This window comes from Papaver somniferum, chromosome 8, assembly GCF_003573695.1.
Source record: "Papaver somniferum cultivar HN1 chromosome 8, ASM357369v1, whole genome shotgun sequence".
NCBI lineage: Eukaryota > Viridiplantae > Streptophyta > Magnoliopsida > Ranunculales > Papaveraceae > Papaver > Papaver somniferum.
The window spans coordinates 141,144,664-141,167,790 of record NC_039365.1 but is presented as its reverse complement, the minus strand read 5'-3'; the positions used below and the strand labels follow the sequence as shown (position 1 = coordinate 141,167,790).

Genomic DNA, 23,127 nt, shown 5'->3' with positions numbered 1-23,127 from the left:
CATTTAACAGATTATCCATAAATGGTGGTATGTTTCAAAAAATAGCCAAGATTATAATGCTATAGACGGTTCAGTTTCAGGAGCCATGAAAGAGGTGGCAGAGAGTTTACAAGATGTTACCACCATTGTTTCAGACTGTTGAAGAACAAACTGGGATGGTCCCACCTTCATGGTTGGCTACTCGGTCCGTTACATCTTCTAATCATGATATTTCTTTTTGACATACAAGTATAATGGGGTGTGGGTTATGTACTTTTTTTCTCTCAAAATACTGGTGCTAAGGTATTGTTTAATTTGTGAAAGATTGGGATTTGGTTCTCATTTCATTTGTGATGTTCCTGTATGTAATAAAGTCAGACATGGCAAATAGACATTCAAGTATACATAATGATAAGCAACAGTCTCCAGTTTTTAATGACTCTAAAAGTAGTTCTACACCTGATATTAGCTACGTTCAACAGTTTACAACGGCAATTGTTAGCTAACTAGAGAAAGCATCTGCGCTGACTTATTTTATGCACCAATCACAGTGGGTGCTATGGACAATAAGATCGAAAAACCAAACACAATTGGATGCCAATATGCGCAAAATAGATGTGTATTTTATACCGAGACAACTAATTTAACAAAAAGAAAGACTCCATAAGCATATAGATGTTGAAACAATGAAACTATTTCTGTAAGGCAGTTTGCGCAGTAATATTAGAAAGTAAGTTGAATATAGTTCACATTACCTAAATACCTAAATATTCATTAAAAAAGAACAGGTGTGATAACCTCTAAAATCTTAAGCAACCTCAAACTATGATCAATAAGGCTAATGAAATCAAAACCTAAAATATATATTTGTACCTTCATGAAAGCATCTAGTGAGCTAGCTAACATAGTCACTTTGGAGTACCGGAACTTGCAGCTAACCATGTGGGAGGAGTCATTCCAGTTTGTTCCTCCTCAGTCTGAAGCAAATTTGGCAACGTCTTATATAATCCTGCGATCTCTTTCAGAGCTCCTGAAGCTGAACCATCTACGCCATTAGCTCCCACAGAAGAACCATCACCGTTAGTCCAAATACTAATCTTTGGCTGCAAACCCTTAACTGCACCAGCATTAATCTGGGCAATTTGTTGAAACATTCCACCATTAATCATCAAGTAATCTCTTAGTGCAGCATAGTTCCCATTAAATGCTTTTAAAAGTGTTCGAACATAAACTCCTTGTGCTTCAGCTGCAGGTACCATTCCTTCAGCTTCTTTCTTTTTCGCGTATAATTCTCCATCAGCGGCTTGTTGTCGGGCGAAAAACTGTGCCTCAGCAGCAAGCTTTTGAGCTTCAGATGATTTCTGTTTCTCATATAAAGCTGCTTCTGCTTGTTTTTGCTTCTTGTACAACTCCCAATTTGCCTCTTGCACCTGAAAATTTCATTATGAATCATCATTATTGATATTCTCACCAAGATTTAGGCAGATATTGGTACCAGCACATCCATTACTAACGAATAAACTATGAAATCTGATTAATAAATTAAACAATAATTAGCTGTGAAATAGTAACTAAATAACAATCAATTAAATTACCTTGACATCATATTCCACACTAGCTTCACTAAGATACTCAGCCTTCAATTTCTCAGTCTGAGTCAAAGCATTCTTCAACTCAACTTCTCTCTGCAACTCAGCCTCTTTAATAGCTACAGCCTTAACGGATTCAACCTCAGCTAACTGTGCCAATTGTGTCCATTTAGCCTTCTTAGTAGCTAACTCCGCATTAGCTTCAGCAACCTCAGCATCCAAAAATCTTAACCTCGGCCTGAACCTTAAGTTCTTCTTTCTTTCCTTGTCCTTGTCTCTGAGTTGCAATAATCTTGGTTTCAGCGTCGATCTTTGCCGCGTTTTGTACGGTCTGTCCCTCTCTCAGTTTGGCACCAACTGCACCTTTCATCTTGGCTTCTGCAACATCAACTTTGGCTTGATTTGCAGCTTCCATCTGAGTTTTCTGACCCAGATAAGAAAAATATTCATGTCCTGGAACATCAACAAGCTGTTTGATATTTGCGTTGTAAATCAATAGCCCAAATTGATCAAGCTCTAACTGAACTTTATCAAACACCTCTTTCTTGAAATCTTTAGTACCCTTGAATACATCTTTCCATAGTCATGGAAGCAGCCAGAACTCTAGTTTCTCCTTCAATAACACCTTTGACAAGTTCTTTGACATGATTAGATTGACGATCATGACTAGAGAGGAGTTTTGCATACTTCAACAAGGCTTCATGATTATCAACACGAGGACCAATTGTGAAAACAGCAGGAAGCACGAAAGAGAGTTTTTCTGAACTCATAGCTTGAACTTCGAATGTGTAGTTGACTGGTGAAACATCGAAATGATTGAAGGATTGCTAGTTTGATGTCGTCTATACCACAACCAGTGATTACTAGGTATTCTGAAGCTCTTGCGACTCTGTAACTCACCATCTTGTTCGATCAAAGATCTCTCTCAGAGATAGAACCAAAAATATTTTATCAGGATTAACCGATCGTGAATGAGTTAATGAAGATGGGAGTCGGTGTTTTTATATCCTAACGCAGAGAGAACCCTAATTTTGGAATTCTAAAATCTTCGCAATTCTCTCGCAATTCCAGCGAGTCTACCTAGGACTCTAAACAACTCTGTGATTTGTTGCTTAATATAAATCTTCGCCAACACGGCAACACAGAAACGGAATTTGGGCTTTGCCATTTTTGGTATGACTTTGCATGACTGCTAAAGGGATTGGTGAATTCTATAGGGGGTTAACAATCCAGGGGTGATCAATAATTTTGCTTTATAGGAATTTGGTGACCCCATTAAATTTGATAACCCCGGCATCAGCTCTGGCATATTGTATGAGCCCACTACTGCACTACTCGACTGACCCAACTCTACTTTCTATCCCACACGATTATTAGTCTGTTACGATTCTGATTTTGGTATGCTCCGATTTTACTGAATGCACGTCACGTCTGGTTGGTCAGTTTCTCAATCTGTAAAATACTTAACGGTTTTACTATCTTGAAATGTGAAAACCCTTCTTTATCCGAGAGACTATACAGGCGCCACCCACATGCGCACCTAGGTCCTAGACTCTAACCGCATTCAAGTGGTAAAACACTGTGTAAATTTCAACTAAACCACCCGAAAGAGCATGAACTACTTGCCAGGTCTATCAGTAGATGCCCTCCAATTTAATACTGAATGTGCAGATGAATTACTTGGAAACCACCAGGAAACTTCACATAATCCCAAACTGTTCACTGTGAAATCCCCATCAACAGTAGCTTTTTATGGCGTATAACTAGCTACTTTAGGTGGTTTTTGAATTCACTTTTGCTGTCTACTTTTCCTTTGCTTACCTATTTATCGGTATTGGATGGAATGCACTATAAGTTTTAACGCAACATAGGCATTCTGTTTCATAACGTTGGTTCTGCATTTATATTCTTACTTCTTTTACATACTAAAGTTTTCACAGTGTCAGCGGCCAGCATGTGAAAACATCAACGTCAGTATCACAAAACATCAAATGCATGCGATGCAAAACTGTTCGTATTAGGTGTCTAAATCAAACGCGGTAAACTGATTTTTTACCACAGTTAGAATCCAAGATGCTTTTGAATAGGTCAGTGGTTGAAATTTTTAGTTTCTTTTCTTTTTCTTTTTTGGGTTACTTTATTTTATTTTTATAGGAAGGAAATGTTGATGGATTTCAGGTGTTCGGAACCTCAATGCAGAAAAGAAAAGAAAAAAAATCAGGAAGAGAGGATTATCTCCGATGAGCTGCATACATTCTCTCATCTAGTCGAATGGTCATTGTTGTAGACAAATAGTACGGTCGTTGTGTTTGAATTAGTCACGCACGAGCCAACAGGCCCAACACTATGCATTTGAAGGTATCCAAGTACAATTGCCAATGTCTTCTTTCGGGCATAAAATACCCCATATGTGATTGGAAAACCAATACCTAGAACTGAAACAAGTTGTCTGTAAGATTAACTTATTCCTAACCAATTCTGATCTCTCAAAATAAAAATAAAAAAAACCATAACCTGAGACGGAAGTTAACAATCTCTAGAGAATTCACGATCAAATCCATATACAACAAACTTAATGAGAATGAAATTAATCCTTCTAGCTTATATATAGATGAAATCTTTTTGGAAATCTTTATGGAAATGAGAAGTCTCCCAGAGTATCAAACTCTTCGTGTGGAAGTGTGTTCAAAATGCTCTAGCAACATACTCCAAACTAAAAGGAATAATTAAAATCATTAATCGTAAGTGCTCTTTTGTGGGGAAGATCTATTTCTGCATTGTTCCCACGCTAAATTTATTTGATTATGTCTTAATCATGCTCCGGTACATTTCAGTGATTCTACTAAATTAATAGATATTTGTAAGGATTGGTTCCAAACTCCAAATGATGATTTTCCTATAGTTAATTATAACCAAAATATGATTTATATGGAAAGAACGATGTAATAAAACTTTTCAAGAGAAATCACAATCTTCGCAGCAATTATCTTTAGAAATTCATTCAAATACACTTGGATCCTAGACAAAAAAAAAGAGTAATACTAGAAAAAACAGTAACCAATAAGGAGTTACAAAACAAAATATTCAAGAAATCAATGTGGATGCAGTCTAAATTTCTGAAACTCAACCTTCTAGCTTTGCTCCAATCCTCAGAAATGATACTAGTACTTTTGAAAGAGGAAGAGAAATACCTTTATCTTGTTCAAATCCGCAAGAAGCAGAAGCAATGGATTATTGCAGTCAGCAACACGGGCATGAAGAAAGAGACTACCAACTTCAACATTGAAAATGATTGTGAAACCTTAATCAAGAACCTAAATGGAAACTCAGTTGTTACTTCTTGGCGTAGTAAAGCTATTTTGGAAGAACCAAATAGATAAGTTGAGCATTGTCGAAAGAACTTAGTTGGCAATTTTCTAAAGTTATTTTTTGCTAGTCCAGTTGGATGAACGGACGTGTCTTTCCATTACGAGAAACCTACTCAAAAGGAACAAATTTGGTTATTAAGATCCCACTATTGATTTTTTTTTGTTAAAAATAAAAATAACAAATAACAAATATAGTATAATAAAAAAATCTGCTTGTGAAGTGAAGTTAGAATATAAAATATAAAATTAACATCACGTTCGTATTTTCCCTGCCGGTGCTTCAGTTTAGGAACTGTTTTTTCATGATTCTACACGAATAATAAAAATGTTATTGTTATAATAAACAGTCCATAATTAAATTAAAATTACATAAACAACCTTAGAATTAGATTTATTAGAGCATTACTCGGTCGAACTCGCATGCGTTGCTATCTCAAGCATGTTTGTCAATGTTAGTGATTAAAACTATAAGTATTGATTTCTAGTCTATTATAGCTAAGTCTCGGACTAGGATAGAAAGTGTAATTGAGCTCAAGGACTTCATGGAGATTCATCATATAAGCATAATAACTACTCAAGGAACCAGTGGAACTTCTCGACAAAAACGTATGTGAAGACTTGAACTTATCTATCACTCAAAAGTCTATCTACTCTATCTCCTATTCTTTGAGACAAGAAGTCGTATGCTATATATATAGACTTGGATTATACACACTTTGTATTTCGAGCCGAGTATACCTCGCCTATCTATATCTCGAAATATGTGTTGGTAAGCGTTTCACTTTGATCAAGTTTATCTTTACCTAGCTAGTGACGAAAGTCATGATATGTTTCAATCACTTTGAAAATTGCTTTGACGAGAAATGGTGTAACAATTATATAACGTCCTCTAAGAATGTTTCAATGATTGAAATGAGACTTTAGATTACATAACCAATGATGGACATAAGCATTGTTGTGGAAACACATTTATGTATAAGTCTTATTCCTTGAACCAAAGTTTGCGAACTTTGTTGATCAAGAGAAACCGGAAGAACGGCTTTGCCAAGTCCGCGAACTCAGTCCGCGAACTGCCGAACTTCTCATCCCGAGAAATTCTGCTGGAGTTGACAAACTAGTTGCATGAGTACTGATCCGCGAACCGGCGGAAGGTCTTTTGCCGAGATTTTATGCTGGAGTTTGTAAACTCTTCCCAGTTGCTTAAGTCCGCGAATCTAGTCTACGAACTTAAGAAGGTTATATATCTGAAGATGATTTCTGAACTTAACCTTAAAAAGACTAAGGAATGCAGTTTACAAACCGTGGCTATAAAAGTTCATGAACCGATTCAAGTGAATCAAATCATCTTTGCTTCAATTGCTTCTTGTGTAGTACATAAGATTTCCTTGCAATTGAACAACTCTCTAACTAGTTCATTTGAAGTCATTTGAACTAGTTATGGTGAAGAAGAACATGGTTAATATGAAATGCTCATATGGCTAACCTTTTGGTTAACTATTGAACCAACAAGTGCATACGTTTGGGTACGGTTAACAAACCTAGAAGCGTGCATCGTCAAGTGTGTGTAACAAGCTAAGTTTTCGATCTAACGGTTGAGAAATATTAGCTTGAATCTAAATCAGGTTTTCATCTAACGGTGGATGTTGTTTGCTTTGTGACCAAGGAAAAACCATGATTTGAAAGACTATATAAAGGAGACATCTAGTATTGTGCAAAAATAATCCCCATACTTTACGTGTGATACTAGTTTGCATACTAGAGTCGATTCTCCTTTAACCTTTGGTTTTCTTCTTCTAAAACCAGGTTAACGATTTAAAGACTTCATTGGGATTGTGAAGCCATACCGATACTACTTTTATCGTAATTGTGTGATCTGATCTTGCATCTTCTATCATACGAGTACAATCAGATTGATTGGCTTGAGATTGATATCTATGATAGGCAAGATATAAAAAGTAATCACAAACATCTTCGTCTCATTTTTTGTGATTCCGCAACATATTATTTCGCTACCATACAATTAAGATTCTTGTGAGGTGATTGATAACTCTAGGCTGTTCTTCGGGAATATAAGACCGGATTATCAATTAGTTCCTGTTCACTTTGATTATTATAAAAAGACGGAACAAAACCTTTAAGGTTTATCTGTGGGAGACAAATTGATCCTTTGATAGACTTGTCTATGTGAGACAGATTTGTTTATTGTCAAAGCCTGCGATTTTGGACCGTAGCAACTCTTAGTTGTGGGTGAGATCATCTAAGGGAATCAAGTGCGTAGTATCTTGCTGGGATCATAGGCGTAGGAGCATAACTATACCTTGGATCAGTGGGAGATTGATTGGGGTTCAACTACAGTCCAGTCCAAAGTTATCTTGGAGTAGGCTAGTGTCTGTAGAGGCTTAATACAATGTGTGTTCAATCTATACTAGGTCCCGGGGTTTTTCTGCATTTGCGGTTTCCTCATTAACAAAATTTCTTGTGTCTGTGTTATTTCAATTTCCGCATTATATTGTTTAACTTTATAATTGATATAATACAGGTTGTGCGTTTAGATCATCAATTAGAATAATCCAACCTTTGGTTGTTGATTGTCATTGATTGATCCTTGGTTATTGGTCTTTGGTACCATCCAAGTTATTCCTTGCATTTGATTAGAACTCGCAGTTCCTGCTTGAGTAAATCAAATCAAGAGAGAGATATAAACTCGTTGATATACTTTTAATTGATTGATTCTTGTTGATTCTCTTAAAAGTATATTCGAGTTTGTCCATACAGATTGCTAAGCGAAATATTGGGTGGTGTTATTAGACCCCCGCTTTTTCAATTGGTATCAGAGCAGGAAAACACGTTAAAGACCTTATAAGTCTGTGTTTGTAGCGATCTGATTATGGACGAGTCTATCTCTAATAACGTACCAGTTCAGAAATTACCAGATGATTCTAAAAGCTTGGATTCACCTGAGAGAACTGTCACATCTAAGTCAATATCTAAACATTCTCTTGATGCAAAAATTGTTGGTTGGGAAACACTCCTAGAAGAACAGTTGGATGAACTTTCTGATGAAGGTGATTAAGATATTGATAGAGATGTTGATGAGGAAGTCTCAGAGTATGTTAAGTTTTTGGATTCATGGAAAATGAAGAAGGTTACAACTTCTCATGTCACACATCTTCTGACTCCTCTATGTCGAGAAAACAGGAAATTGAGAAGATGTTACGCAGGTGTTTATTTTTTGAATCGTTCTAACAAATCGATCCTCAAGGATTCTGAGGAAAACGTACGTATGAAGTCACTTGAATGTGATAATCTTTATCAAAAGTACTTTTTGTTGGAAGATAAACTTGCAGAATCTGAAGCAAGGTTTAACTCTCAACAAATTAGTTTTGATGACAGAGAAAGTGCTTGTCTCACTCGAGAAAAACGCCTTGAGGTTGATTTAGCTGTTGCTCTTGATAAAATCAAGATGTTGGAAGATGACTTGAAAAAGTTCAATATTAGTTCAAGCAAATTAACCACTATGCTAGGGGCAAGTAAAAATCATCGTGATACACGAGGATTGGGCTATAAGGGAATAGATGCTCCAAGTATTAGCAAAGAGGTAAAATTTGTTAAGGCTAGTGATTCTTCTCAACAAAAGGTTTCCACTGATGGAAAAAATGAATACCTTCACCAAAAGTTAAAGTTCGAAAGAGAAAAGTATATCAACCTCCCAAGTCAGCACACACGAATCGAGGCAAGAACATTCCTTATGTTTGCCACTATTGCGGAAATAAAGGTCACCTGGAAAGGAGATGTCGTTTTCGTATAAGGAATGAGAAACTTCATGATGTTCTTGTTTGGGAATCACAAGAAGTTGTGAAACCAAGATCATATGTTAAGACTAATCCCCTTAACGTTACAGGATGTAACTGTCCAACCTTTAGGCAAAGAAATCAGTGCTGCGATAATCCTAGTTTTGCCTATAAACATCATACGAATCCTTTTCACAATCGTAATGGTTATCAAAAGGATAACTTCGTAAAGACGAAGACAAGATCCGATGCTCCCAATTGGAGAAAGACTAACTTGCAAAAGAATAGTCAATCCATTCTCGTCCGAGAATTCTAGAAGAGAGTAATGGGAAGAAGGTTCCGGTTGTTCCTAAACGCACTCAGAAGTGGGTATCAAAGAAATCCAATGATGCTTTGAGTGTGAAAAGGAATGATATTCCAGAAAATTCCATGACTATGGAGAAGGCAGTATCCATGATGCTGGAACATAACAAGGTTTTTTGAAAAATAGAATTGGATGTGAAAGGTTTTAAAAGCGATCTCTTTCATGATAATCCAAAGGTCACTTTTGGTGAGCAAGACGTTGTTCACCCCAACACAACTTGATTATGTTGTAAGTGCATCCTCACCAAGGAATGCCCTGTTATGTATACGGTGAGGGAAGCACGAGAATTAGGGCACACAAATTATGTTCGATGAGGCTGTAGAATTCAACTGGATTCTTCTAAAAAGGTATTTCTATTAACCTGAGCAAGATTTGTGTTTTTATAATGATCCATCTACCTTGCTTATTGTTCATTTCTACCTAACTTGATCTGTGTTTAAGGTTCTTAAATGTTTAGGTTTGAAAACATTAGTGCGGGATGTTTAGACTTCATGGTACACATACCAAGTATGCATAACATCATTTGAAACCAAAATCCAGGGGTTTAAGTTCGCAAACCCCGTCTGCATACTGCTCTAGGATACAAAAATTCGTTTGCAAACCCGTATGCATACTTGACGTCGATATTCGGTAAACTTGTTTTGGCCGTATCTTCTTCGTCCGAACTCGGAATGCCCTCATTATTTTTGCATTCTCTTCCTATTTGAATTCTCTTCAAAATGAAGATGATAATTATTGATTTTGGATGAGTTAAGATTGGTATTTGTCCTGTCTCTTGTTTTTGAGTGTTTTGCTCCGTTTCGTTGCACTTGTTCCACTTCTCTTGGACTTGGGCACTTGGATTCATGGAGAAGTACTCTTCTAAGATCATTTTTAGCTTTTACAAGAATGTTGTTTGTGAATCACAAAGAGGGAAGTTCAAGAATGGGAAGTAGTACGCATTACTATGGGATTCTTGAATGTTCACAATCATTTTATGTAAACTATGGTGCATGGTCGTTAATGACTTTGTATGTTCTTTGAAAATATTTTTATACGCCTTTGGTAGATATTCTTGGTATAAATCCTAGCAAAAAATATTGATTCTACTCTCTAAGGACAAATCATCTTATATGTGCATTACGAGTTTGTCTTGATTTCTAGGAAACTTCTTATGAGAATTTATTCTTGTTTTTGAGAAGGATTACTAGAGTTTGGAATAGCAATTATTGTGACTTCACATGACTATGTCCAACGTTTTCATCTTCATGTTTTTAGATTTATTTGTTTAAACTCTAAAGGTGTTTGGAAGATGATTTTTGCAGTATTAATCTTTATGGTTTTATATATTGCAATTTCTTATGGGATATGTGTGTTTGCGTCCGTGAACTATGATTTTCCCATATCTTGTCAAAAGTAATGTCGTTCGTTGTCGATATTCATGTATTGATAAAACAGTGAATGGACTTTTGACAAATACAAAAGTTAAGCCTATTATGTCAATCTTTGATGGAAGATAGGTTAAAATATTTTGTGGTCAAGGATTATGTCTATTAAATATTTTTATGCAAATAGTGATGGAAAATAGAATGAATCCTTGTGTATTCCGCAGTATTGATCATCCCTGATCCATATTTTATGTATTACTGTGAGGCACCGTAATGTATTTTATGTTGAGCACTATACAACCAAGTTGATTATTTCTAGCTTAGTTGTTATTCCGTGAGATATTTTATGTCGAGCATATTAAACTAAATTAATCATCTTGTTTGGTTATTTAGTTATTACTCCGTAGGTTTTTTTATGTCGAGCAAAACAAATGACAATTAAATTGATTACTTTTGTGATTAGTTTGGTTGTGTATTCCAATTAGATTAATTATGGGTTCTCTTGTAATTAATCTAGTTGAGTATTTTCGTGTCTCCATAAGTCCTCTTATGTTGAGCATAATCAATTGAATTGATCACCTCTTGTGTTTTATTTGATTGCTTATTTCGATTAAATTAATCATGGGTTTACTTGTGATTAATTTGATTGAGTTTTTGGATATAGAAAATCATTCTCATGGTTTTTGGTGTCCAATAAAATCCTTATTTTCTTTCGAAATTAAGGTCGCTCTTGTTGTTCTTTCTAGAGTGACATCAAATGGGGGAGAGTTATTTTAAACTTGTGCTTAATGGTAATATTTTGAGGGGAGTGCGGCTGTGGAATATTAGAGGGGTTATCTTGTATCTTTAAACTCCTTGATGAATGCTATTAGCTTCGGCTATATGATTACATCTAAATTAGATGGTATGTATTTTCTTTTAGTCATGAAATGTCTCTTACGGAAATTTCATTATGATCCCGTTCTTGTAACTTTGCCAATTTTATTGAAAAAAAGGGAGAATTAATATGTAGTTCACACTACAAATACATATGGTTTTCGGATCATTGTGTAAGGGGGAGTGGTTTCCATGCGAGATGGAGTATTGACTAAGGGGGGGTGATACATATCACCATAGTATTATTGTTGAAGTTGTGTACAATTGGACTTTGACAATGTGTAATAATACTATGACACTATATAACAATGATCGAGACCGATGCTTTCTCATTGTTATAGCTACGGATCTTCAACAACGGTGATGCTAAACTTACAACCTTTGGGATCATTGGAGTACTTGAAATGACGAAGATTTCGAGGAATGTTGAAGATTATACATGTGGAATAGGATCTACTAAAGTTTCTTTATCTTTTTTGTATTTCATATGTATTGATAGTTTTGTCACTAAAATTGACAAAGGGGGAGATTGTTAAAGCATTACTCGGTCGAACTCGCATGCGTTGCTATCTCAAGCATGTTTGTCAATGTTAGTGATCAAAACTATAAGTCTTAATTTCTAGTCTATTATAGCCAAGTCTCGGACTAGGATAGAAAGTGTAGTTGAGCTCAAGGACTTCATGGAGATTCATCATATAAGCAGAATAACTACTCAAGGAACCGGTGGAACTTCTCGACAAAAAGGTATGTGAAGACTTGAACTTATCTATCACTCAAAAGTCTATCTCCTTTATCTTCTATTATTTGAGACAAGAAGTCGTATGCTATATATAGACATGGATTATACACACTTGGTATTTCGAGCCGAGTATACCTTGCCTATCTATATCTCTAAATATGTGTTGGTAAGCGTTTCGCTTTGATCAAGTTTATCTTTACCTAGTGACGAAAGTCATGATATGTTTCAATCACTTTGAAAATTGCTTTGACGAGAAATGGAACGTCCTCTAAGAATGTTTCAATGATTGAAATGAGAGTTTAGATTACATAACCAATGATGGACATAAGCATTGTTATGGAAACACATTTATGTATAAGTCCTATTCCTTGAACCAAAGTTTTCGAACTTTGTTGATCAAGAGAAACCGGAAGAATGGCTTTGCCAAGTCCGCGAACTGCCGAACTTCTCATCCCGAGAAATTTTGCTGGAGTTGACAAACTAGTTGCATGAGTACCTGTCCGCGAACCGGTGAAAAGTCTTTTGCCGAGATTTTCTGCTGGAGTTTGTAAACTCTGCCCGGTTGCTTAAGTCCGCGAACCTAGTCTGCGAACTTAAGAAGGTTATATATATGAAGATGATTTCTGAACTTAAACTTAAAAAGACTAAGGAATGCAGTTTACAAGTGTGTGTAACAAGCTAAGTTTTCGATCTAGCGGTTGATAAATATTATCTTGAATCTAAATCATGCTTTCATCTAACGGTGGATATTGTTTGCTTTGTGACCAAGGAAAAACCCTGATTTGAAAGACTATATAAAGGATACATCTAGTATTGTGCAAAACTAATCCCCACACCTTACATGTGATACTAGTTTGCATACTAGAGTCGATTCTCCTTTAACCTTTGGTTTTCTTCTTCTAAAATTAGGTTAAAGACTTCATTGGGATTGTGGAGCCAGACCGATAACACTATTATCGTAGTTGTGTGATCTGATCGTGTATCTTCTATCGTACGAGTACAATCAGATTGATTGTCTTGAGATTGATATCTCCTATAGGCAAGATATAAAAAGTAATCACAAACATATTCGTCTCATTGTTTGTGATTCCGCAACATCTTGTTTCGCTACCATACGATGAAGATTGTTGTGAGGTGATTGATAACTCTAGGATGTTCTTCGGGAATATAAGACCGTATTGTCAATTGGTTCCTGTTCACCTTGATTATTATCAAAAGATGGAACAAAACCTTTAGGGTTTATCTGTGGGAGACAGATTGATCCTTTGATAGACTTGTCTGTGTGAGACAGATTTGTTTATTGTCAAAGTCTGCGATTTTGGATCGTAGCAACTCTTAGCTTTGGGTGAGATCAGCTAAGAGAATTAAGTGTGCAGTATCCTTCTGGGATCAGAGGCGTAGGAGCATAAATGTACCTTGGATTAGTGGGAGCTTGATTGGGGTTCAACTACAGTCCAGTCCGAAGTTAGCTTGGAGTAGGCTAGTGTCTGTAGCGGCTTAATACAGTGTGTGTTCAATCTGGACTAGGTCCCGGGTTTTTCTGCATTTGTGGTTTCCTCGTTAACAAAATTTCTGGTGTCTGTTTTATTTCAATTTCTGCATTATATTGTTTTATCTTTATAATTGAAATAATACAGGTTGTGCGTTTAGATCATCAATTAGAATAATCCAACCTTTGGTTGTAGATTGTCATTGGTTGATCCTTGGTTATTGGTCTTTGGTACCATCCAAGTTTTTCCTTACATTTGATTAGAACTTGCAGTTCCTGCTTGAGTAAATCAAATCAAGAGAGAGATATAAACTCGTTGATATACTTTTAATTGATTGAGTCTTGTTGATTCTCTTAAAAGTATATTCGAGTTTGTCCATACAGATTGCTAAGCGAAATATTGGGTGGTGGTGTTAGACCCCCGCTTTTTCAAGATTTATTACCTTTGTGGCACAAACCCTCGCAGCTCATGGACGGATCGATCTCTTGGCTCACCCAAGTTCTCTCATACGTCTTGGGAGATAAAAACAACATAACATCAATGATTTGTCTTGCTGTAGGTTTTGCTGGATACTTCTTTTTCTCCTATTCTCCCCCACTATGCCTTTACCCTTATCAATAGCAGCAACACTTGTTTCAGCCAAGTTTTTTTCTTGAATCTTTAGATTTGGGTGCTCATAAACCACGATTTCACCTGGGTTCCTTTTATTAGTACCCAATGGTTTTATGCTTAGGGTAGAATTTCATATAGAAAGCAACAATAAGTTCCTGCCATGTTTCAATGGATTCAGATGTTAGGTTGTTCATCCAGGTCTTGGCTTTATCTCTCAAGGAAAAGGGAAACATCTTAAGTTTCAAGACTTCATCAGTAAGGTCTTTTATTCTAATTGTCCCACAAATTTCCTTAAAGTCCATAATATGAAAATAATGGTTCTCATCATCTTTCCCTAAGAATATAGGGATCATCTGAAGAATACTAGGTTTTATCTCGAAATTAGCCGTAGTGGCTGGCAATTTAATGCACGAAGCTCGGGTGAACCTAGTTGGGAACATGTAATCTTTCAAAGTTGCCATCGCTGGCACAACTGGAGTACTAGGGGTATTTTCCTCACGAAGAGACAGATTCTAAAAACTGAAGTTTCCAAAAACAGGGTTCTCAAAAGAAGAGTCTTCGAGCTTCCTGCCTTCACAAGAAGAACTACTAGGCTTATCACTAATCAAACGAACTAGAGCGTTTCTTTTCCAAGACCGCTCTTTAATAACCTTGGGCATACACTAGAAAAACAAAATAAAAAGAAAGAAATCCTAAAAGTAAGGGAAGTTCTATGCAAACACAAACAAAGCTGACTCCACCACAACAAACCTACTAATTTCTAGCAAACAAAAAGCATGATGGCTCCACTTAGATTGTTTCTAGACCAGCTTCTAATCCTTCGAAAGGGAATTCGTTAGAATTTAAGCAAACCCCTCTGGAATCAATCCGAATTTAAGTAAGTTGAATCGAGACGAGGGAAGCTCAGTGGATCTTTGATACCCAAGGCCTCACCGGCGTTACAAGGCGGCGTATTCAACTCGCAGAAACCATCATGAACTTTGAAGCATGCTTAAAAGAGTAACCAATATTTTTCAAATGACTTTCCTATTAAGCTCGTTACCTTATAGGTCTCGTTCTAGTCAAATTTTAGGCTTCGGTTCGCGTTTGGTTTCGTTTTCCTAAGGCAGGGAAGAAGGGAACGGTGATGAAATCCGAACCCTTATCTTGTATGGACAGTCCTTGCCCTTTACTAGGAAATTAAAGCAGCCGTTTTCAAATCCTCAGCATATATGCAAACGAAATAATATAGTAACTCGCTGACAGGGGATTCACGAGTGTTTCGACAAACTTACCTCTCGTACCAGACGGGGGATGAACCGCTGAAGTCGACTCGGGCCACGACTTCTATGTCATGTACGAACCCGAGGGACCGAGGCGATATCGTAATCGTCGTCCTTCTCTGCAAACAGTTGATATTTAAACTACCTTTCCGTAGGGTTTTAAAAAATAAAATAAAAAAATAAATTCCCAAAGTCCACAATCCAAAGTCCAAAAATAAAGTGCAAAAGAAAAAGATAATCTAAAAAAATTGTCTCTCTCTCTCTCTTTTTTAATTAATTTTTATTCTTCTTTTCTTTCGCTCCTTTCGCTTTGCTTTTACTCCAAATCTTTAAGTATTCACCAAAAGCGTTGGCAAATTTTTCTTTCGCTCCAAATTCCAAAATCTGTAAGGAAAAGACAAAAACCCAAAAAACGTAAAGAAGAACAAATAAAATGAAAATGAAAAACAAATAAAAACCTAAAAAAAAAATCTAAAAAAACTCTAGCCTAAAGACAAGTCCGGCATAAATTGATGTTATTTCAAGTTGAGTTGTAGTAAAAAGTTCGTTGAGACTTGTGAAAGCAATAGATTTTAGATTTAATTTTAAAGCAAAGAAAACAAAGCAAATAAATGTTGATATGTTGTGAAAATTATGGAGAGGCTGGAGCTAGGATTTCACCATTCATCAATACTTATGTGGTTCTAAATTAAATTATATCATGTAATTTGAACAATTTATTCGATTCTAAAGTATTGCCAAAATCAGATTCCCAAAATATCAAATGTAGTCGCAAGTATAACGCATCAAGAGTCTAAAACTAAGCATGCATAATCAAGAGAAAACACATTTAATTAATAAGAATCATTTAATTTATTTTTTATCAATGCAATTAATCATATAAAAATATTGCATAAATTTATAAAATAATATTACGACATAATTCTTGAGAGAATGGCTTCCTCCGTCGCCCCAAGGATTGGGTTTAGCTCATCATTAGGAAAACACGCTCAAAAATCATTTTTTTTATTGCTCAAAGGTGGTGTACAAATGATGAAATGGGAGAAGCAATGATAAAATCGGGTTTGTAACAATTATATGTGTTACAAACAGAAAAGAACGATAGAACAGTACCGTCGATGATTCTCGACCCATGCCTTGTGTCGTTTCCACTGTTGAAAAACGACTGTCTTGGATGGTCTGTTCTTCGCGTTCTTCAGATGAGCAGCAGCAGAAGCAGGTTTTTCTGGTGATCGTATTTCGCCTCTATGATGTTCCAAAACTCTCCCAAACTCTCTGTAAACGTTCTATGATATCCCAGCACCTATTTATAACCTAGCAACAGCAAAATCTCACGTAATAACTTCATATAATTCTCCATTATTCTTCACGTCCAGTTTAGGAAATAATTCATATTTTTTATCTCTACACACGTTCTGAAGCTTCCAAATTTCCATATTTAACTCCTTCACACTCCAAATAGTTGTTAGGGTCTTCCAAACACGTGCAAACTCCTCTGCTGCTCGCCCAAATCTCGTGATAACCTCTTCCGAGAATAAACTCCCATGTTTTCTTCTCGCGAGTTATCTAGCCAAATTTAGTCGATCAAATCACTCATGATAATTTTGTTGGGACATATCACAACTACTCAACAAATTTTAGCCCTTTAATCTACCCAGAACTCCTTCAAATATCGATCGAAAAATCACACAGTTCTGTTTTTATTTTCCCGCCAAAATTCAGTTTTGAAATGTTGAAGATGAAGTGCCCGTGTCCTGTTCTGAAGTGCGTATGGGTGTCGAGGAAAAATTTGGGTGCTGAGGATGAATTTGAGCTACGCATAACCTTGGGTGCTCCTTAGCCAAATATGGGGTCCGTATAGCAAATGTCATCCAGGGGTTCAAATAGCACTTTTTGAGCAACTTTTTCCACACAAGTGTATTTCTCCAAAAAACACCTATACAAGCATAAAAACACCATAATAAGTACAGAATCAAGCACTAACAATAGAGACACTGAGGACAATTCAGACACAAAAATGTGTCTATCAATTTGTCTTTGTTCTCAACATGAATTATAATAAATTTAGTCGACGAAGAATTTTTTTAGAATCGACGATTAATCGTCGTCCAAACGAGTTGAGGAAGATGAAAGGAAAAAAGAGGAGGTGAAGAAGGCAAAATTAGATTTAGGTTTTTTAGTTTTTAATTAGATTAGATAAACAGTATGTATTAAGGTAATAAACTATAATTGATCAACAGTGTTTATGAATTTTACGTAGATTAAGCCCCATATCTATGTTTTGGACATAATAATCCAGCGAAGCCGCAGAACCATTTGATTTGTAGCCCCAGTAATACAATTCCTCTATATGGGGGTTATCAATCAAGAGGTGAAGAATATTTTATTTTATATAAATTTGGTTACCCCATGAAATTTGTTTGTCGTGTACGTCATACTATCCTCTTTGTAAATCGTGCTACTTTTTATCCCACATGAAGTTACAACTCTGTTGGTATTGCCCGCTGAATGCACATTTCTTACATATCGTTAGTCAGCTCCTGCCTATGCAGTTTCTTACTTGTGGAAGGACAATAGTTCCACATCGTTAGTATTCGCATAATGAACTTGAAATATTATATGGAAGGGCCTCTCCACTCATTGCGAATTAGTTTTGAGTTGGATGCCCGCAGACTTTAACATGGTATCAGAGATAGGCATGTATACTGGAGGCCGGATTATAGGCCACCGTGACCCGACTTTGGTCACTCGTACGTAGGTCCACATGTTAGGCCAAGTTACTGGCATTACACATGAGGGGTGTGTGTGGAGGGACAATAGTCCCACATCGCTTGTATCCGCATAATGAGCTTGAAATAAAATATGAAAGGCCACTCCGGTCATTGCCAATTGGCATTTAGTTGGATGCCCACAGATTTTAACATCACTGATAGATTTTTTTTTTTTTAGAGATACAGTCTGCAACCTGATTATCATCTCGACTAACAAAAGAAAAAAAAACAATAATTGAAACCTAATGCTAAATGTTTGATCTCTTTAATAAGGTTTCTTTGATTTCTTTACTGATATAGGCTAAAACCTCCGCACACATGTGCACCTAGATTCTGACCGGCGCTAGAATGTAGTATTCTAGTGTAAATTTCAACCATGTAATTCTACCAAACTGCAGGAAAGAGCAAGAACAATGGGGTTACAACAACTGGAGTTCGTTTGGGTTCATCCCACAACGGTTATCGAATTCCTTTGGAAGTGGAAGTTGAAGATCTCAACCAAGCCGCTTACTTTCTTGAGATTTTGTTTGTCGTTTGCGATATGGTGGTCAGTATGATTAGGAAGAAATGACATTTTAGTAGAGAATAAACAAAGAAGAAAAACTTTAAATTCTCTTATATTGAATATCAAATTGTTGTTACTTAGTTGGTTTGTTAATGTCGATTCTTTTAAGAACATCAAGCTTGATGATTTTGTTTTTGATTGGGTGAGTTTGTTTAGGGAGTAGCTAGTTTGTTGTAAACTCTCTATTCGCCTCTCCTCTCTTTTCGACTCTCTCGGTGTATCTATGGAGGATGCTATATCTTGGCACTCTTTCTTATTTGTTTTAATCTTGCCTTATTCAAACAAAAGAAAAACAATTGGGTTACTACCAAGTACCAACAACCATGTGAACTCTAAGTATGGTAGTATTGAATGTGCATGTGCATTCCCCTTTACTTGGAAACAACCAAGAAATTTCTCATAATTATCACAACCCACAGCACCATCCAAACTGTTCACTGTAAAATCCCCATCAACAATAGTTTATGACTAATTTAAGTGATTTTAGAGTTCACTTTCTCCATTACTCTTACTTTGCTTACCTATTTATCGCAAGTGTTATTTCGACTTTGGATGGAACGCACCATCAAGCATTAATTCGACATAGACATTCTGTTTCACTAGGTAGGTTTTCATTTGTTTTCGTACTTGTTTGTATATCTGTATGTACTAAAGTTTTCACAGTGTCAGCAGCGTCCATCTTGTGAAAAATTTCAATTTAAGTATCAGAAAACGTTAATTACAACGCAAAAGGTTGTTCTTGTTAGGTGTCTAAATCATCCACGGGAAACTGATTATTACCAGTCAAATATGAGATGCTTTTGAGTAGGTAAGTCGATGAAACTCTTTTAACTTATGGGAAGGAGATGTCGATGGAGTTCAAGTGTTGGGAATCTAAAAATGCCGGAAGGGAATTTATCCGGTGATCTACATATGTTCTTTGATTTTGCTGTCTGATAAACGATCTTGCAGACAAAATAGTATTTTCCGTTTGTGTTTCAATTAACACCATGCATTTGAAAGATATCTACGTACATGTACCATGACAATTGACACAACCTTGGCAGTGTCTTCTTTCAATACCTAAAACTGAGACACAGAGTTGAAACACAACATGAGACACAAAGGATTCATTGACATGGGTATTCTAACACTATTCCATGTCAATGAATCTTTTCCCTTTGTTAAATTCCCATCTCAGGTGAAATTGCATATCAAACTCAAAGAACTCATATGATGGAAAACAAATTATCATTATATCATTAAGTAGTAAGCAAATTAAACAACTTAAATGTGCAGTCACCAAAATTTTGGTGATAGATGAAACTCCGATGGAGACACACCACCGAAGTCTCTAAAGACGGTAAGACATGCAAGATATTTTACGGTCAATAATATATTTCCCACTCAATGAACTGTGAAGTATGAAGTGACGTTACCAAATACTGAAATATCATATAACCATATATATATAATCCTAAACAACTAATACCATAATCAAACTCAGTGTCTTAAAAATAAGTGCTATGACAATAACCTGCTTAAACGTACCACAGCCTAAAGGTTAATAAGTTCTATTCATCCCACCGTAAAACTCGAAATCAATCCCACCTTTGAACGTTAGGAGTGCGTCCAGCCAACCAAGCAGGTGGAGTCATTCCAGTCTGTTCCTCCACAGTTTGAAACAATGGTGGCAATGTGTTGTATACTTGTGCAATTTCTTTCATGGCTCCAGAAGCTAATCCACCTCTAGTAAGGCTACCATTTCCAGCAGAGGAACCATCTCCATTAGTCCATATACTGATCTTTGGCTGCAAACCTTGAACAACACCTGCATTGATCTTAGCAACTTCTTGAAACATTCCACCACTAATCATCAGATAATCTCTCAATGAAGCATAGTTCCCATCAAATTCTTTCAACAAACTTTGAATATAAACTCCTTGTGATTCTGCTGCAGCAAACATTCCTTCAGCTTCTTTCTTTTTTGCATATAATTCTCCATCAGCAGCCTGTTGTTGTGCAAAAAATTGAGCTTCAGCAGCAAGTTTTTGAGCCTCGGCTGCTTTCTGTTTCTCATATAAAACAGCTTCTTCTTGTTTTTGCTTCTTGTACAATTCCCAGTTTGCCTCTTGGACCTAATTACATTAATCAATTGTTAATCAAAAATAGCTTTAAAGTTGTAAGATATATTAGTATCCTATACGGCTGATTTTAATCAATAATTGATAACTAATTAATCGAAAGATCAATGTCTTTAAAATTTAGGAACACAGCAAAACAGTTACTCGCTACTGATATGCGATTAAGAGACATTTCATATCTGTTAAGTAACTAGGCTAATTCTAATTAACAATGCATTGGTGAAATATCTAAACTAGATTAGTCTTGAGAAGAGTTCAACAACATATTATAAGCTCTAGGGCAAAGGAAACAATACCCTAATTCAAATCCTATCGATAAGGGGTTTTGAGGCAAGATTCTACTTATTATCATATCAATGAATTTGGTGAAGGACTAAAAAGGACACTAAAGCAGCTATTATAAACATATACACTAAGATAATGGAATCGAATTCTAAGGGAGTAAAATTTACCTTGACATCATATTCCACACTAGCTTTACTGAGATACTCAGCCTTCAATTTCTCAGTCTGAGTCAAAGAGTTCTTTAGCTCAACCTGTCTCTGCAACTCAGCCTCTTTGATGGAAACAGCCTTGACAGACTCTACTTGAGCCAATTCAGCTAATTGTGCCCATCCATCCTTCTTGGTAGCCAATTCAGCATTAGCTTCAGCAACATCAGCATCCCTTAGGTTTTCAAAGATCTTAACCTCAGCCTGAACCTTAAGTTCTTCTTTCTTTCCTTGTCCTTGTCTCTGAGTTGCAATAATCTTGGTTTCAGCGTCGATCTTTGCCGCGTTCTGTATGGTCTGTCCCTCTCTCAGTTTGGCACCAACTGCACCCTTCATCTTTGCTTCTGCAACATCAACTTTCGCTTGATTTGCAGCTTCCATCTGAATCTTTTGACCCAAATACGAAAAGTATTCATGTCCTGAAACATCAACAAGTTGTTTGATATTTGCGTTGTAAATCCATAGCCCAAATTGATTAAGCTCTAACTGAATTTTATCAAACACCTCCTTCTTGAAATCTTTAGTACCCTTGAATACATCTTCCATAGTCATGGAAGCAGCAAGAACTCTAGTTTCTCCTTCAATAATACCTTGAACTAGATCTCTTACCTCATGAGAATGACGATCATGATTCGAAAGAAGCTTTGCATATTTCAACAAGGCTTCACGCTCGTCAATCTGAGGACCGATTGTGAAAACAGCAGGAAGAAGGAAAGGAAGTTTTTCTGAACTCATAGCTTGAACTTCGAAGGTGTAGTTGACAGGGGAGACATCGAAACGAGAAAAAGTTTGACCAGGAAGAATCCATGCTTTCTTTGCTAGTTTAATGTCTGTAATACCATACCCTGTAATTACTAGGTATTCTGAAGCTCTTGCGACTCTGTAACTCACCATTGTTGATTGACAGAAAAGAAACAAGAAATTTGTAAATCAGAGAGAGAAGGGAGAGCAGGTGAATAATGTGTGAGTTCTGGAGGAAAAGGGAGGAAGGTGAGGGTATTTATTTATTTCAATCAGAATTTCCCTATTTAAAAAAGAAACGGAATTGTGAGGTTTTTGTTTTTTCGCAGGACTCTGAATTACAATGTAATCAGGTAACTCATATATTTAGGGTTCAGTGTAATACAGAATTTCTAACTTTCTTCCCACACTTTCTCTTATTTACACCCTAAAGATACGCGGCCCACGTGGTTGTGAACGGAAAAGGTAACCTAATTCACATCACAGTAATAAATTTTGAAACGTTTATGGGCATGTGACACTGGCCATCTTACCCTTATCAGACTGTACACGAAGGCACGATATGTGATTAGTTTGGAATGTAGGAAATGACACAGAAATTTCCTAGATGACACAGATATGTATATTTTTGGTTAGTCTGTTTCAGGAAGAGATGGTGAGAAGAGAGATGAGCAGGGTCTTATTATGGGAAGTACTTGAGTGCGGTTCTTAAATGCATATACGTTTTCTTTTTTTACCAAAGAGGAAGGATTAAACCACCCTAAAAAATTCACCCCATTATTCCCACAATAAGTCTAGATTCACCGTGATTTTTCACGATGATATCCCCGCAAGACACAAAAAATGGTGGGCCCACTGAAAAATAAAAACTGACCCCTCTTTTTTTCCTGGTGGGGTCCCCGGGGCTGTGAGTGTCGGTGAATTCTCGGTGTGCGTAGCATCAGTGTTATTCCCAACATTGTAACGGTGGTAGACCATAGAACCTAGTCAGTAAGTTCG

The 23,127-nt window shown here is 36.4% G+C and overlaps 1 protein-coding gene and 1 pseudogene across 1 annotated transcript; both read right to left on the bottom strand.

Annotated features, from left to right (window-relative positions):
* Positions 1 to 666: 666 nt before the first annotated feature.
* On the bottom strand, positions 667 to 2,565 carry LOC113304672 (annotated as a pseudogene).
* A 17,788-nt stretch (positions 2,566 to 20,353) lies between these two features.
* Positions 20,354 to 22,334, bottom strand: LOC113306114 (flotillin-like protein 4). The gene is made up of 2 exons (XM_026555091.1): positions 21,349 to 22,334; positions 20,354 to 20,890 (listed from the first exon to the last, which is right to left on the bottom strand). Exons 1-2 carry the CDS (start codon positions 22,279 to 22,281, stop codon positions 20,354 to 20,356), a joined length of 1,470 nt encoding a protein of 489 aa, XP_026410876.1. The 5' UTR covers positions 22,282 to 22,334.
* Between the last annotated feature and the right edge of the window lie 793 nt (positions 22,335 to 23,127).

What these genes read in the sequence shown, in the direction of transcription:
- LOC113306114 (XM_026555091.1), bottom strand. Translation starts at nt 22,281, where the DNA reads ATGGTGAGTTACAGAGTCGCAAGAGCTTCAGAATACCTAGTAATTACA. An exon ending in GTGTGGAATATGATGTCAAG is followed by an intron (nt 20,891 to 21,348) that starts GTAAATTTTACT and finishes TAATGTAATTAG; the next exon opens with GTCCAAGAGGCAAACTGGGA.